The sequence below is a fragment of the Carcharhinus amblyrhynchos genome, chromosome 11 (genome assembly GCF_965287045.1).
Source record: "Carcharhinus amblyrhynchos chromosome 11, sCarAmb.v2.hapA, whole genome shotgun sequence".
Taxonomy (NCBI): domain Eukaryota; kingdom Metazoa; phylum Chordata; class Chondrichthyes; order Carcharhiniformes; family Carcharhinidae; genus Carcharhinus; species Carcharhinus amblyrhynchos.
The window spans coordinates 62,691,429-62,706,879 of NC_137334.1; the positions used below are offsets into that span (position 1 = coordinate 62,691,429).

The 15,451-nt window shown below is 40.1% G+C and overlaps 1 protein-coding gene across 1 annotated transcript in view; it reads left to right on the plus strand.

Annotated features, from left to right (window-relative positions):
- Positions 1 to 344: 344 nt before the first annotated feature.
- The window catches only part of LOC145349727 (secretin receptor-like), a 42,321-nt gene continuing 27,214 nt past the window's right edge, over positions 345 to 15,451 (plus strand). The window contains exons 1-4 of the mRNA XM_080198262.1: positions 345 to 696; positions 810 to 891; positions 1,836 to 1,944; positions 14,248 to 14,355. Coding sequence (XP_080054388.1) covers positions 689 to 696; positions 810 to 891; positions 1,836 to 1,944; positions 14,248 to 14,355 — 307 coding nt within the window. The 5' untranslated portion in view covers positions 345 to 688. The remainder of the gene's footprint in view (positions 697 to 809; positions 892 to 1,835; positions 1,945 to 14,247; positions 14,356 to 15,451) is intronic.

The window sequence follows — 15,451 nt, forward strand, 5'->3', positions numbered from 1 at the left end:
ACTCGATTTTACTCCTTTAATATGATTAAAAACATAAACAAATTATATTTCCACTGCAGATTACGAGATTAAAGTGTAACAGCTTGGTACATCAATTCCTCACTAGTGTCTAAACTACCGATAAACAGAAATAATTGAATTTGTTCTGCAGGGGGATCTTCCTCCCGGTATTATTCTTCAGTCTGAGTGAAGGGAAATGAGAAATTGACAAATCAGTGAGCAGTTGTGGCGGAGTCTCCACACAGCAGCAATAACCAAAACAAAGGATCATCCTGCAAGTCAGACAGAGCCTGGCCAGGAGCGCCGTCTTTACCCTTTCGGCAGCTTTCCCGAAAACACTGACATCCTGGGCGCTAAATCTGCTTCCACGGCGCTCTCGGGCTAAAAGTAGGCTGCGGCGAGGAAAGTTCCCGCTAATTCTTGTTAAATTGGAAAATTATACAGGCATTTCAGCTCTTGCGATTATTAATATTTCGACTTTCTTTTAACCGTGCGACTTAGTGACTTGCCCGTACCTCCGTTAAGATCTTTAAATGTCACATCTCGGGCCATTCACTTATTAGGTGATCGAACTGAGAATGGAGGCGGTAGCAAATGCTTCTAAGCAAGGTTATTGAATGCTCGCTCGAGTGAGGAAGGGGTTTAGCTGTTCATATCGAGCGCCCAGAAGGTGGTTGTTTTTTCCTTCATGGAATGGTAAGATCAGAGTATATTAGTTACAGACCAATCAACACCCCCCCCCCCCCAAAAAAACTACCATTTTGGTGAGCAAGATTTCTGACCTTGTGCTTTGTCTCACTGGTACACAGGGCGGCAGGAGCACAGCTTCTGGAACGTGCTCACATGATGAGGATCCTTCTGATCATAATTTACCTGGACACCATCGTATTAGTAAGTAAATCGTTTAATCCTTATTTTAGGTGGACATTAACATCTTTTTATGACTAGAAGTTAACGCGAGAGAAAAGGGTCAGAATATTGGATCGATTTCATTTCAATGCCCAGACCATTTCTACAGAGGTGTTAATCCCATTTTTCGCTTATCACTTCATTTAATGTTTTACATGAAATATCAATTGTGTTTTAATTTATTTTATTTATTCATTTTATTTAATTTATTTTAAAATGTGGATCTTGGATTGCATCCACTGAGCACGAAGTTTGGGTTCCTGATAAATTTATTACTGAACCTTTTCAAGTAAGGACCAACTTGTGCTCTGAAGAAGTCAGGCGGACTCCAAACGTTAACACAGTTTCTCGCTCCACAGGTGCTGCCAGACCTGCTGAGTCTTTGCAGCATTTCCTGATTTTATAACTTATGTCAGTTATTAGCCTGTCTGCTAAATATTTATTCACTGTGCATAGTAATCTGGGAAAACGTTAATTTAAGCGTTACAAAACCCGTGTTATCAAAAGAATATCGTGCCCCAGGTCCATACCGTTAAAACTAGGAGATATTTAAGCCTTGTCTGTCTTGCCATCATGTTACACCTCACTATTTTAAACTGATTCACTCCAACTGTTGCTCTGATCAAGCCATTTATAATTACTTGCCGAGCCACACTCAGTTCACATGCTGCCAAAGGAGTGCCAACATTTAAATACACGTTATTTATTTGGCAGAGATTTCAAAGTTTCTGTAAAATAGCCAAGAGAAACAACGACTGCAGGTGCGGACCTCAAATGGATAAATATAATAGTGTGGAGAAATGTGAATCTCCCAGTGACAATATTCAAAACAAAACCAAGAGGAGGAAATGTCCTGGATACGCGCCAAGGATCATTAAACAAATAATTTCTGGATGATAACTGATGCTATTTATACTTTTCTTCAGGTCGACTGCAATCCAGTGGAATGCGATCTACCGAATATCTTGAGAAGGGAGGAAGAGCTTTGCCTCGAGATGTTGGCGAAAGATAACACCGATTCCGAGATACAAGCAGGTAATGGAGCCACATCGTTGCAGTCGTTGGATCAAGTACTTGATCACGATTACGAATTACAATTTCCAGGACACATTATTCTATAACCAGTGGTGCTACTTCTAACGGAATCAAATAGGAAATACAGAGCAACAGTGAATTTTTTCTTGGTAAAATTTAATGAAAGCATGATCTTAGGCTTTGGGGGCATCAACATTACAAATGATACGCATTTGTAATTGGGGCAGCGGGGTGGCACTGCTGTCTCAGCGCCAGGGACCTGGGTTCGACTCTTGGCTTGGATCACTGTGCGAACTCTGCACGCTCCCCCCATGTCTGAGTGGGTTTCCCCCGTGTGGTCTGGTTTCCTAGCACAGTTCGAAAGATGTGCTGGTTAGCTGCATTGGTCATGGTAAATTCTCGCTCAGTGTACGCTGACAGGTGCCAGAGTGTGGCTACGAAGGGATTTTCACGGTAACTTCATTGCAGCATTAATGTAAGCCTACATGTTGCTACTTTAGCTCAGGCATTAACCCATTTATCCAAACCTATTAACTTCTTTCAAAATTCCAAATGAATATGTTAAGGATCATATTTCGGTATCTCATGATATATAACTTCACCCTGACATTTTTTTATTAGATTACTGCCAAATGCAAATACAGAGTGCATTGAAAAATACCCTGACATATAGTTCATTTTTCATTCAAAAGCCAGTTGTGCTTCTGAATAGAGACACAGAGTAAAGCAAGTGATATGCATGTTGTGCAGCAAACATTTCTTCAAATTTCAAAGGAACTGTAATTGCCAGATGCAAATATATTGTTCAAAAGTATAAACTAAATTTCATGAGAAGCGTATATGCTGCCAATCTTAGTATGACTCCAATCACACACTGTTGTATAACATATCCTCTGCATAATTAATAAAAGTAACATGCAAGTTATTATTTGGCATGTTTGACTGCGTTAATACAAGACCGAGTGGCAATGTGTTGTGCTACATATGAAAATTTCAAGGAAAAACAGAAAATTCCAAATTATTTAATCATGGCAGAGTTGTTAAAAGTTTTGTCGGCTATCTTTAGCTTTCAGTAACAAAATGATTTGCTTTATTAGAGTTATTTGTCATAAACACTTACAAATATATGTTGCTTTGATACAAGGAATGATTCTGCATCAATTATTTGTCAGCATTAATTTGATTTGATTTATTATTGTCACATCTATCAGTATACAGTGAAAAGTATTGTTTCTTGCGTGCTATACAGACAAAGCATAGTGTTCATAGAGTACATGGGGAGAAGGAAAAGAGAAGGTGCAGAGTACAGTGTTACAGGAGGTATACAGAAAGATCAACTTAATATGTGGTAGGTCCGTTCAAAAGTCTGAAGGCAGCAGGAAGAAGCTGCTCTTGAGTCGGTTGGTATTATTTCAGTTTTTGTATACTCTGGTCTAACTTAGTTGGTGACAATCTTGTCTCTTGGTCGGAGGATTGAGGTTTGATTACACATTATTGGCTGAGACTTGGGTATAGCAATAAGACAGTATCGTAGTGTTGGAGGCAATTCTCCTTTTGATCAGACATTAAAGTGAAATCTAATTCGCTGAACAATAGAGTTCAGTGTTGGGAGCATTACACTACATTACATCTTTATTCTGAAATGTATTACAAAATAGTTAAATTTCCAAATGATATGGATGAACAGTGGAATTGAAAGGCAAGTCAGAAACTGCAGAATGAGCCAAATAAAGTATGTGAGACACAAACAATGTCAGTGAAATATTGTTCAGGCAAGTGTAAAGTCTTGCAGATATTCAGATAAATTGGGCAATAAATGTACTTTATGACTGACCTTGAAATGGCTAAGTATGCATTGAAATAATTCTGATTCACTCATTTTGAACATGATCAGCCAAAACAAAGGAGTACACAATAATAAATTGCTTTGAGTGTGCTTTGATCACGCTAAAATATCCAAAGACACTTCACAGGATTATCAGAAAAAATTAATAACAGGCTACATAGAAAGAAATCTGACAAGCAGTCATCGTCAAAGAGGCATGTTGCTGAATTATAGGACATGGGATACAAGTTAGAGGAAGTTGTGACCAAACTTCATTGCGTGCTGGTCAGACTGCAGCTTAGGTACTATCAATTCTGACTGCCAAGAGACAATGAGACTCAAGACGGTTGATAGCAGGGAGCCACAAGACATATTCTTCATACCTGGGATCTGAATTATCAGGAAAGTGATTTGCGGGGGGTTAAGAAGAGAGCAAATTATCTGGTTGATAAAAGTAGGGTCAATCCCAAGATATTGCATAAGTATATTAGTGGGGAGAGGATTACTAGGGAAAGAGTAGGGCCCATTAGGAACCAAGGGGCAATCTGTGTGTAGAGCCAGAGGACACCAGTTGAGTATTGAACACATACTTCACATCTGTCTTCACCCTAGAGAATGAAGATGAAAGTACAAAACTCGAAGAAAAACTGTGAGATATTTGAGCAAATTGACATAGGGAGTGATAAGTTATAAGAGGTGTTGGCCAGCTTAAGAGTGGACAAATCTCCAGGTCCAGATGAATTTTATCCCAGGCTGCTGTGGAGGGCAAAGAAAGAGACTGCAGGGGCTCTGATCCAAATTTTTAATTCCTCTCTGACTACAGGGGAGGTGTCAGAGGACTGGAGAACATCTAATGTGGTTCCACTATTTAAGAAGGGCAGTAGAGGTAAACCGTTGAACTACAGACCAGTGAGTCTCATGTGAGTGGTAAGGGAAATACTGGAGAAAACTCTGAAGGAGGGAATCTATCTCAACTTGGAGAGACGAGATTTGATTAGGGATAGACAGCATGAATTTGCCAGAAGGAGGTCATGCCTAACAAATTTGGTTGAATTTTTTGAGGAGGTGACTAAGTGTGTAGATGAGGGCAGTTAATGTAATTTTTATGGATTTCAGCAAAACATTTGACGCAGTGCCACATGAGAGACTTACAAAGCAGGCAAATGCACATAGGATACAGGGTAGTTTGAGAAGGTGGATTCAAAATTATCTAAGTTGTAGGAGACAGGGTGATGAGAGAGGGTTGCTTTAGTGACTGGAAGGCGGTGCCCAGTGGTGTACCACAGGGATCTGTGCTAGGTCCCTTTTTAATCATTTATATAAATGACATTGATGATTATGTTGGGGGTAGGATGACTCAAAGACTGGCAGAATGTTTAACAGTAAGGTTGAGTGTCCTGGGCTACAGGAAGATATAGATGGGACGGCCAAATAAGCAAGTAAGTGGCAGATGGAATTTAATCCTGAAAAATGTGTGGTGAAACACTTTGGAAGGAGTAATTTGACAAGGAAGCATTCAATGAATGACATGACACTAGGAAGTTCTGAGGAACAAGAGGACCCTGGTGTGTTTGTCCACAAATCTCTGAAGGTGGAAAAGCCTTTAGTGGGGTGGTGAAAAAGGCATATGGGACACTTGCTTGCCTTTATCAATCAAGGCATAGATTACAAAAGCATGGAGGTCATGTTGGAGTTGTATAGAACTTTGGTGAAGCCACAGCTGGAGTACTGTGTGCTGTTCTGGTCACCACATTATAGGACGGATATGATTCCATTGGAGAGAGTGCAGAACAGATTCACCAGGATGCTGCTTGGGATGGAACATTTAAGTTATGAAGAGATGCTGGATAGGCTTGGATTATTTTTGTTGGAGCAGAGAAGGCTGAGGGGCGACCTGATCAAGGTGTGCAAAATTATGGGGGGCACGGTCAGGGCAGATTGGGAGCAGCTTAGTTGAAGGGCCAGTCATGAGGGAACATAAGCTCAAAAGGAGGGGCAGGAGGCTTATCTTAGTGGGAGGATATGAGGAAAGCCTTTTTACCCAGAAGGTGGTGACAGTTTGGAATGCACTGTCTGGTAGGGTGGTGGAAGCAGGTTTGCCTCACACCCTTTAAACAAAACTTGGATGAGGATCTGGCATGTCCTAACTCCAAGGCTATGGGCCAAGTGCTGGTAAATGCAATCAGGATGTAGGCCTGGTGTTTTTCATGTGTTGGTGCAGCCTTGATGGGTTGAAGGCCCTCTTCTGCGCTGTGTGATTCATTCGAGAAAGGAGGTATTTTAGAGTGGATCTTCCAGAGGTACACAACAAGATGGCAAATGGTAGCAGAAAAAGATTTATTTAAAATACTGTTTGAAGCTAAACTGTAGGAGTCAGGCAAGAGAGCTGCAGGTTCAATCTAGTGAAAAAAAACAGCTTTGGGACAGATGTCTGGAAATTCCTCTGACACCGAGACTGCTCAATGCTTTCCCATTAGATTTCCCAACATAGAAGTGGAGGAAAATCCCTGGAATCATTTAAGGAATTACTACACTCAGCAAAGGGAGGGGGCATGGGGTTGTTTCATATTGATAAGTTAAATTGTACCAAATTGCTTTCCATAGAGTCATGGAGCATGGAAGCAGGCATTTCTGCCCAACTTGTCCATGCCACCCTTTTTTTAAACCACTAAGCTAATCCCAACTGCCTGCATTTGGCCTATATCCCTCTACACCCATCTTACCCATGTAACTGTCTAAATGCTTTTTAAAAGACAAAATTGTACCCATGTCTACTACTACCTCTAGCAGCTTGTTCCAGGCATTCACCACCCTCTAAAAATGCCCCTTTAGACATTTTGCAATGCTGTGATCATATGCGATGATTGAGGAAGGACAGGAATTAATAATTCCTTATGTCCATACGTCTGACAATCACGACAACATAGATGAAAAAACAGTGGGTCAGTTGTTATAGTTTGTGGGACATTGTCGGCACATTGTGCGGATACTATTGCTTTTTGGCAACAAAACAGTTACTGGACTTCGAAAGCTCATTAATGAAATGAATTGTAACTTTCTATGACCTGATATAACAAGGTTTTTTAAATGCAAATTTTAATATTTCTAACATTATCGCTTATAATTTAATTGCATTGCCAAATATATGTTTTTATTAGTTCCTCGTAAAATTTATTAAAAATTTAACAAATACCAGTAAAAACCAACAAAAATACTAATCACAATGAACATCAATTTCCAAATGTATAAGTATTTCATAAATTTACTTTGGACTCCCAAACAGCAGATTCTCTCAAATAATGCTCTCTTGAAATAAAAATATACATTATAATTTTCACTCTTACCATCTTTTCCTCCCACTATTTATTTTTGAAATCTGTAACACCAAGCTCTTTCCAAAATTCCTGTAGATGCAAAAGGAATCATTATACATTTTGTAATTTGAAATAAAAGTTGATCGTAAAATAGATTTAATTGAGTTAAACTGCAGAAAAAGAATTTTCAATTTAGCAAGAATTTAGTTTTAAGTGGGCCACAGATTATGTGAAGATACTCTATAATTAAGAAGTTTAACATCTGAATTACATGTTTCCCCCTTGCATATATAATGTGGTAGGATTTTTAAATTACACAGCTGCGCAATGAACTTGGGATCCAAAGTACAATATCACAAGCTGGTAATGAGTAGGTTCAAAATGCAGAGGAAGGCAAAAAGAACATGCAGGCAGTCTTTATCTGGCGACTTCTCCACACGCATGACTAAGTGTGTCATTTTCTGTGTACATATAAGAATGTACAAACATTGTTGTAGGTAAATACTTAAATGCACATAGAAGTCACGTTTGTAAAATGTTCATTTGAAACAAACGTGTAATTCTTTGTACAGACAACATGTAAAGTTGCTGTTGCCATCTAGTGGTTTCTAGATATTGCCTCAGGTACCCAAAAAAATTCTGAACAAGTACCGATAGCTGAAAAGAAAATGTAACTGCAATACATACATAGAATCATTACAGTACAGACAGAGGCTATTTAGCCCATTCAGTCTATACCGACCACAATCCCACCCCAGGCCCTATTCCCATAATGCTCATTTACACTGCTAGTCTCCCTGATACTAAGGGGCAATTTAACACAACTTATCAACCTAACCCGCACATCTTTGGAGCGTGGGAGGAAACTGGAGCACTGGGAGGAAATTCATACAGACACGAGGAGAATATGCAAACTCTGCAGAGACAATGACCTGAGGCTGCCTGACGCTGTGAGGCAGCAGCACTAACCACTGTGCCACCGTGCTGCTCTAGAGTGGATCAGTAGTTATGATCACTGGACGTCTCAGTTTGGGTGGAACTGTCCTGCTTTTGGTGCCCCAACAATTTGCTTAAAATAATTCAAATGTCCCAGTTTGCAACTTTCTGTTCTCACAAGAATCATATCAGAGATTTCCGTCAGCCCTTTACCTGTTCGCATAGCTCCTCTTTACCCTCTGTTCCATTTACTGACCACAAACCTAGCAGGAGAGAGTGACGGAGAGCAGGAGGCCCACGGGGAAGGCACTGATTTATGGAAGATTAGTTCAGAAGAACTACTGGGGGTAGTTCATAGGAATTACTGGTGATAATTTACTCTCCTGACCTCCTATAAATTAGAGGGTAACAGTCTCCAGTAGGCAACCGAAGATTGACTGTGGTATCCTGTATCCACCAACGACACTGGAAGAAATAGTCAGATGTTGCCCATTGGTAAATCACCATGGTGGAAGGCAGCAAACAAGTTCAATAGAGCCGTGACACATTCAACCAAATGTCTTGTTGCAAGATCGCTTACTTTGCTGCTTGCGGCTTTGAATACAAAGAAAATCTCCCACATTTCATTAGTTTAAAATTCAACTGAAAAGCTTTTTTTTTGGGTTGCAAAAATGTACTTTATTTGTAAAAATATATGAAAGAACATGACAAATGACCATCTCATCAAGTGCAACAATATACAGGTTTTCTACATACATTATGTTATACTCTGATGTGCTTCTTACAGGCCTTTTAAAATGGTTATTACAAATCATGCAAAGGTGTTTAAGTAGATCAAGTTGCACTCTCAGATGCTTCCAAACAATTGTGATATATGTAATATTCACTGTATACATTCAATGTAAGTCATACAGCCTGAGCCCCTCCCCTCAGTTCATTCTGGCTAAAAGTTCTTAAACAGCAACCTTCCCCCATTGTGTCTCTGAGGCAACTGACCCAAACCTTCGTGTATCCTTCTGTCCTGGGCTATGGAATGTGCCAGCCTACAACTCTCAGTTGAGGACAACTCATTACACTGGAACACCAACGAGTTTCGGGCAGACCAAAGAGTGTCTTTGAATTGATGACCGTCCAGCAACAGTTGATGTTTGTCTCAATGTGCATCCCTGGGAATAGCCTGTGGAGTCCTGTGTCACTGAATTGCTTGGGATGAACCTTCACAAAGAACCTCATCTCTCTCCAGATCCTCTATGCAAAGGCACATTACACAAAGAGGTGGAGAATGGTCTCTTTACCATCACAGTCACCTTGAGAGCAATGTGTGGATGGGGTGAGATTCCGCGTGTGTAGGATGAATCTGATGGGGTTTTCTCACCACAAGTAAGCTGGGTCTCAGTGCCTGTTTGAAAGATCTGGTGATAAAGAACTCTGCCAAATGACCTTGACAGTCTGCTTAGGGAACCATCTGACAGTATCCACCTTCTCCTTTTCATGTGGGGCCTCTAGGACATTATATACAAACCACTACCCAATGGACCTATGGTCAAAGGTGTTTCTCTACATGCCTTTTTCCATGTGGGACAGGTGCTACAGCATGGTCCAACTACTTGAAGCATTCTGAGGCAGCCTGGCCAGACCCATCCTTCATAACATTGGGGAGAGGAAGAACCTCAGCACACAGTGATACTTAATGGTTGTGTATTGAGAATCTATGCATAGGTTGCCACAAACAATCTGGCGAACAAAATTTGGGCAATGTTGGGCACATTTTTCCTCTTTATCTAGAGGTTTGTACATCATGTTCCTGTGAACATGGTATATTTTCAATCTCCAAATGAAGTCGAAAATGGCCCGGGTGATTGCTGCATCATAGGAATGAGGAATGAGTCAGATCTATGAGGCAGACAGCAACACTGAAAATGCCTCACTTGTGATGACCAAGCTCTTAGCTGCAATGGAGAGGGAACATCACTCCCACATACCCAGTTTGTGTTTCATTATGCCTACTCACTCCTTCCAGTTACTAATGCATATCTTGGTCTGTCGCAGAACCTTCAGGTTGTCTGACTTGAGGGTGAAGGGGACAAGGGATCAGTTGGCTCAGTTCCCAAAGAACATGGCCTCACTCTCATGATTTACCCTTGCACCTGGGGCCAGTACAAACTGGTCACAATGTTGATCAGCACGCACACTGGCTGTGGATCCAAGTAGAGGACGGTGACATTGTTCAAAACTTTGTCTCGCGTGCCTCCACTGCTGAGGAAACGTCACCCCTCATTCCTGATGGACTCAGTAAAGTGTTCTACACAACAGGACAGGAGAGAGAATGCAGCCCTATCTGAGTCCAGATTTAATTGGAGAGATTTCCGACTCCCACCTACTGATTGAAACTACGCTCCTGATATTTATGTACAGCAGTTGGACCCAATCACAGATTCCCTATCCAAGCCACATTATGGACAACACGCCCATCAGGAAGGTGTGCGATATTCTGACAAAAGTCTTCTGCCAATTAAAACATCTGTTTTTCAGACCATGCAGCTAAATGAAACTAAACAAGGCTTTTAAATGGAGATTGAACTAGTTGTTGTGTGTTGCACAGTAAAGTTAGAGCAGAGCAGAAGATTCTGAGATCTTGTGACTTGGTTCACTTTTTTAAGAAAGTGAGGCAGAAATGTAATTAAAACAAAAGCCTATACTTTGTAACTGCTGACTTAATTGTGGGTGTCTTACAGTTGTTAGCTCTGGCTGGCCATATTCTGGGACATGCCATCATATGATCTCCTACCTTTAACTGCCCCTCTTCCTGACTCCTGCCATTGTGCGCTTACAGAGCCCAGCATTCAGGGATGCACGGTAGCACAGTGGTTGGCACTGCTGCTTCACAGCGCCAGAGACCTGGGTTTGATTCCCAACTTGGATCACTGTCTGTATGGAGTTTGCACCTTCTCCCCATGTCTGTGTGGGATTCCTCCCAGATCCTGAAAGACGTGCTGGTTAGGTCTATTGACCTGAACAGGTAACGGAGTGTGGCAACAAGGGGAATTTCACAGTAACTTCATTGCAATGTTAATGTAAGCCTTACTTGTGACTAACAAATAAACTTTAAATAAACATTCCCAAGGTTTTTCAAAGTGTCGCAGATTTGACATTTGCAAATCTGGTCATCCTATATAACAGGTAAACCGTAAAGTTGGCAGGTTGCATTGTTGCCACTGGTATGTATCTATCTGCTGACAGACCAAACCAAGAGGAGAGAGAATATCTCACTTCCAAACTTATCTGCTAGAAAGCAGCAATCAAAATTTATACTGATTGGATCTTAGACATTTTTGGCAGAGTTGTACACGCCTTGGCAGCAGATTTGCAGGTGAAGGTTAGGAGCGGGGCCTGTAAAATGCTATGAGTGCCTTTCCCATTACCTATCCATTCCCCTCTGCTCCTGCCACTATCCCATGAGTGACAGGGAAGGCATTGGACTGCTCACCAATCCACCCGAGGGACAGTTGAGGTACTTAAGTGGCCAATTAATGGTAACTTAAGAGCCAGTTCCCGCCGCCACTTCTATTTCACATATGGGGGGCTGAGACCTGCTCAGATTGGAAACATTGCAGGTCAGACAGCTTGGGCTTTTGGCGGCTTGGGGCATCGCCACCTTTACAGACCCCCTGTTTCAATAGGGGCACCTCAGAAGCTGCAAACATCCCAACATTTCACCTGTTCCCTGTCCACTCCATTTTAACCCTTGATCACCCTCAACCTCCAGCCCCCATCAAGCTGCCAATGGACCCCATATACTGGATGTAAAGTCCAGCCCTCAGAAGTACCTTTGATACCAGTAGCACTCATCCCCACTCAGGAGGCTTTACTTACACCACACCTGAATTTGACTATGTACTTAATTAACAAATTTTCGTCAACATTACTTATACCTGCTTAACTCAAGATAACAGTTGTGAAAACATAATAAAGGGAGTCAAATGAGTGCACACAGATAGTGTTTGATTGATGTTTTTAACAACTGGCAACATTAGTTTCAATTGATCTGTGAACCACTGAACTATACAGACTAAAGAATGGAGAATTTTCAGTCAAAAGTAACTAATGAGTTGCGGTGTTGGTATAAGGATATCTATCCATTCATCTATAGAATTGCCTAATACTGTAGTTGAATTGTGTATCCTCAATTCATTCAATTCACTGTATATGTATTAAATAAATATAGGTAAAATAAATTCAGTTCTGTTAATATTGACCTTACTTAATGAATCCTAGAGATGATTGAATACATTGTACAAGATGAAACAAAATACATTTACCAATAAAATATTACTTAAACACTACCAACAAGGAACACCTTCTAATAATGTTTTCAGCTTAAACAGTTTGAATACAATTCATGGCAATTTTTCTTCCAATAATCTGTTTCATTGTTTTCCATTTAAACTGGAGTTTCACATATGTCCAAGTGTGGTTAGGCAGAGAAAGAGGTTCAAAGAAACCAGTTAATCAAACTAAATATTGTGATGGGCTGGGAATTATCGCCTCCAGGGATTAGAGGAATACACTTGCAAGATTTTTTAAAAAATGAGATTTTGCTCATTTACTTTCAAATTAAATTTACTGCTATGGAGAACTTCAATGGCTCACTGGCAAAGGGCAACATGTTCTTCCTAATCTCCAAATGATGGGGTCTGTTGGAGTAAAATCAAAATTAAAGGATACAAGGTGGTTACCTGGCACAAAATGGACTCTGGGAAAAGACATTAATATACACTGACTTGGGCACAGACATTGCACAACAAAGAGTTAAAATCTGTTAGTGTCTAAATTACTGCAAGAAATAGAACAGACCTTCAGGCACCTTAGCTTGAAATAAAGCAGAGCCAAAACAGTGAGTTTCGGTAATGAGATCAGTCATTGATGGTGGGCATAAATGCATAAATGTATCTACTTTATGTATAACGATGCACTAACTATCAATGTCTGTACCTGTCTGCTCTATATATAATGATGGGCTAATGGCTAATGTCCGTACTTGTCCATTATTTGAAAATGTATAAAAGATGCTCAACTGCCATTTTAAAGTTGAGAAGGTGACTGCGTACACTGCGGAGAGCCCAGCGCTTCTCCCAAACCTTTATACAATAAAACTGCGAGTTGAGTCTTAGATCTGACTCCGAGTGGTGATTTTCCCACAACGGGATCTGTCAATTTATTTATATCTTTGCTGATCAAGCATTCACCTTCAACTTTCACAGGGATCAAACCTATACTTTAAAATCTTTTAAGCATAAAGGCTAACACTCATCCATTAAGGAAGTAGTGAAATAGTTCCCTTTATCAAGCAAGGACTTGTCAAACTGCATCGAGTAGGGTAAAGAAAAACTCAGACTCATCTCAAACCACTGCATATACTTTCTTCAATGTCTAGTGACTATGTTGGGTAAGTATATGCAGTAGTCATTTTACGCACAACAAAAAGAATGAGATAAAGATCCAATTAATTTGGGTTTAGTTGGACTTGAGCTGCGTTGACCAGGACAATGGGAGAATTGGTTTTCCAGGGGTAGATTTGAATGGACAAATCAGTGATACAAAGAGTGCCAACAACTCAGCCAGGCTAACAACTTTAAAGACGCTAAAATACCATGGAAAGTTAAAAAAAATTCAGAGAAATTATATACACCGTACAAATTATTGATTAAAACAAATTTGTAGAAAAATACCCCAAAACTGAACAGCTACAGATTGTAAAAAATTATCCACCCTAGCAGATAAAACATTTTGCCACATATTTTGGAATTATGATGTATCTCACTGATTTCAAGTGCCAAAACAACAATGAAAAATGTCTGCAGAAGTTGAAGTGCATGAAAAAAATGTCAGATTTTATTTTTTTAAATCATGTATGAGGTATTTGGCTATTTTCTGTGTGTTTCAGTTTTGACTCAAATTCCATAAATCTGGGTTAAATTCACATATTTATGGTATCGTTTATTATAAAATTGAATGTCTATTTGTAATGTGCCAAGATCTTTCTAATAATACAATTAAAATACATTTTTATCAGTTTTAATTGAAACTGTGTGATTATTAAATGTCAGAGTTTATTATCCTTTGGACAAAAATTGTTCAAAATCATGTCAAGGAGGATAAATTTAAAAAAAAAGTTCCTAACATATTTTCTAAACCATTTTGTACCTGATTCTATTTGAATTGCAATAGGTTGTGTTGGAAAATGGGATAACTTAACATGCTGGCCCTCCTCCTCACTGGGAAAGACTGTTGCCATATCATGCCCCAAGGTGATCTATGTCCTGACTCATAAGGAAGGTAAGCAAAACAATGATAATAAAGGAAGTAGATTAATTTTGTATTCTGCAGATTTTTTGCTAAAATTATCACCAAGAAAAATTTTACTCACAAATCACTATATTAATAGTCCAATTTATTTTTCAATAGTCCTCTGAAAATGTTTGTTCTTTACAATTTAAACTTTGAATGGAGTATATTCATATCAAACTTCAAAAGTGAACCTCGTTTTTCACACTTGACTGCTTGTCTCCAAAAGCTTTTATCTTTGATGGCTCAGTTATAGACATGTAGGGCATACTGAAAATAACCGTTTTCAACAAAAACAACATGAAACAGCAATCAGTAAGGCAACAACATCTCCTCCATGATCATCTTCAACAATGGTGCCCCACAAGGCTGTGTTCTCAGCCCCTACTATACTCCTTGTACACCTATGACTGTGTGGTCAAATTCCCCTCCAACTCGATTTTCAAGTTTGCTGACAACACCACTGTAATGAGTCAGATCTCAAACAATGACGAGTCAGAGTATAGGAGACAGAGAATTTGGTGAGCTAGTGCGGTGACAAGAATCTCTCCCTCAATGTCAACAAAATGAAGGAGATTGTCATCAACTTCAAGAAGCACAGCGGAGAACATGCCCCTGTCTACATCAATGGGGTTGAAGTAGAAATGGTCGAGAACTTCAAGTTTTTAGGCATCCAGATCACTAACAATCTGTCCTAGTTCCCCCATGCAGACATGAGAGTTAGGAAAGCCCATCACCTCTACATTAAGAAATAGAAATAGAAATAGGAATAGGAGCAGGAGTAGGCCAACTAGCCCTTCAAGCCTGCCCTGCCATTCAATAAGATCATGGTTGATCTGTCTTGGCTCAGTTCCACATTCCCGCCCTCTCCCCATAACCCTTAATCCCCTCTCTTATCAAAAACGCATCAACCCGCGTCTTAAAAATATTTAGCGAGGTAGCCTCCGCCACTTCAACGGGCAGAGAATTCCAGAGATTCACCACCCTTTGAGTGAAGAAGTTCCTCCTCAACTCCGTTCTAAACCGCTCCCCCTTTATCTTGAGGCTGTGCCCCCTAGTCCTACTATCCTTTCTGAGCGGGAAGAGT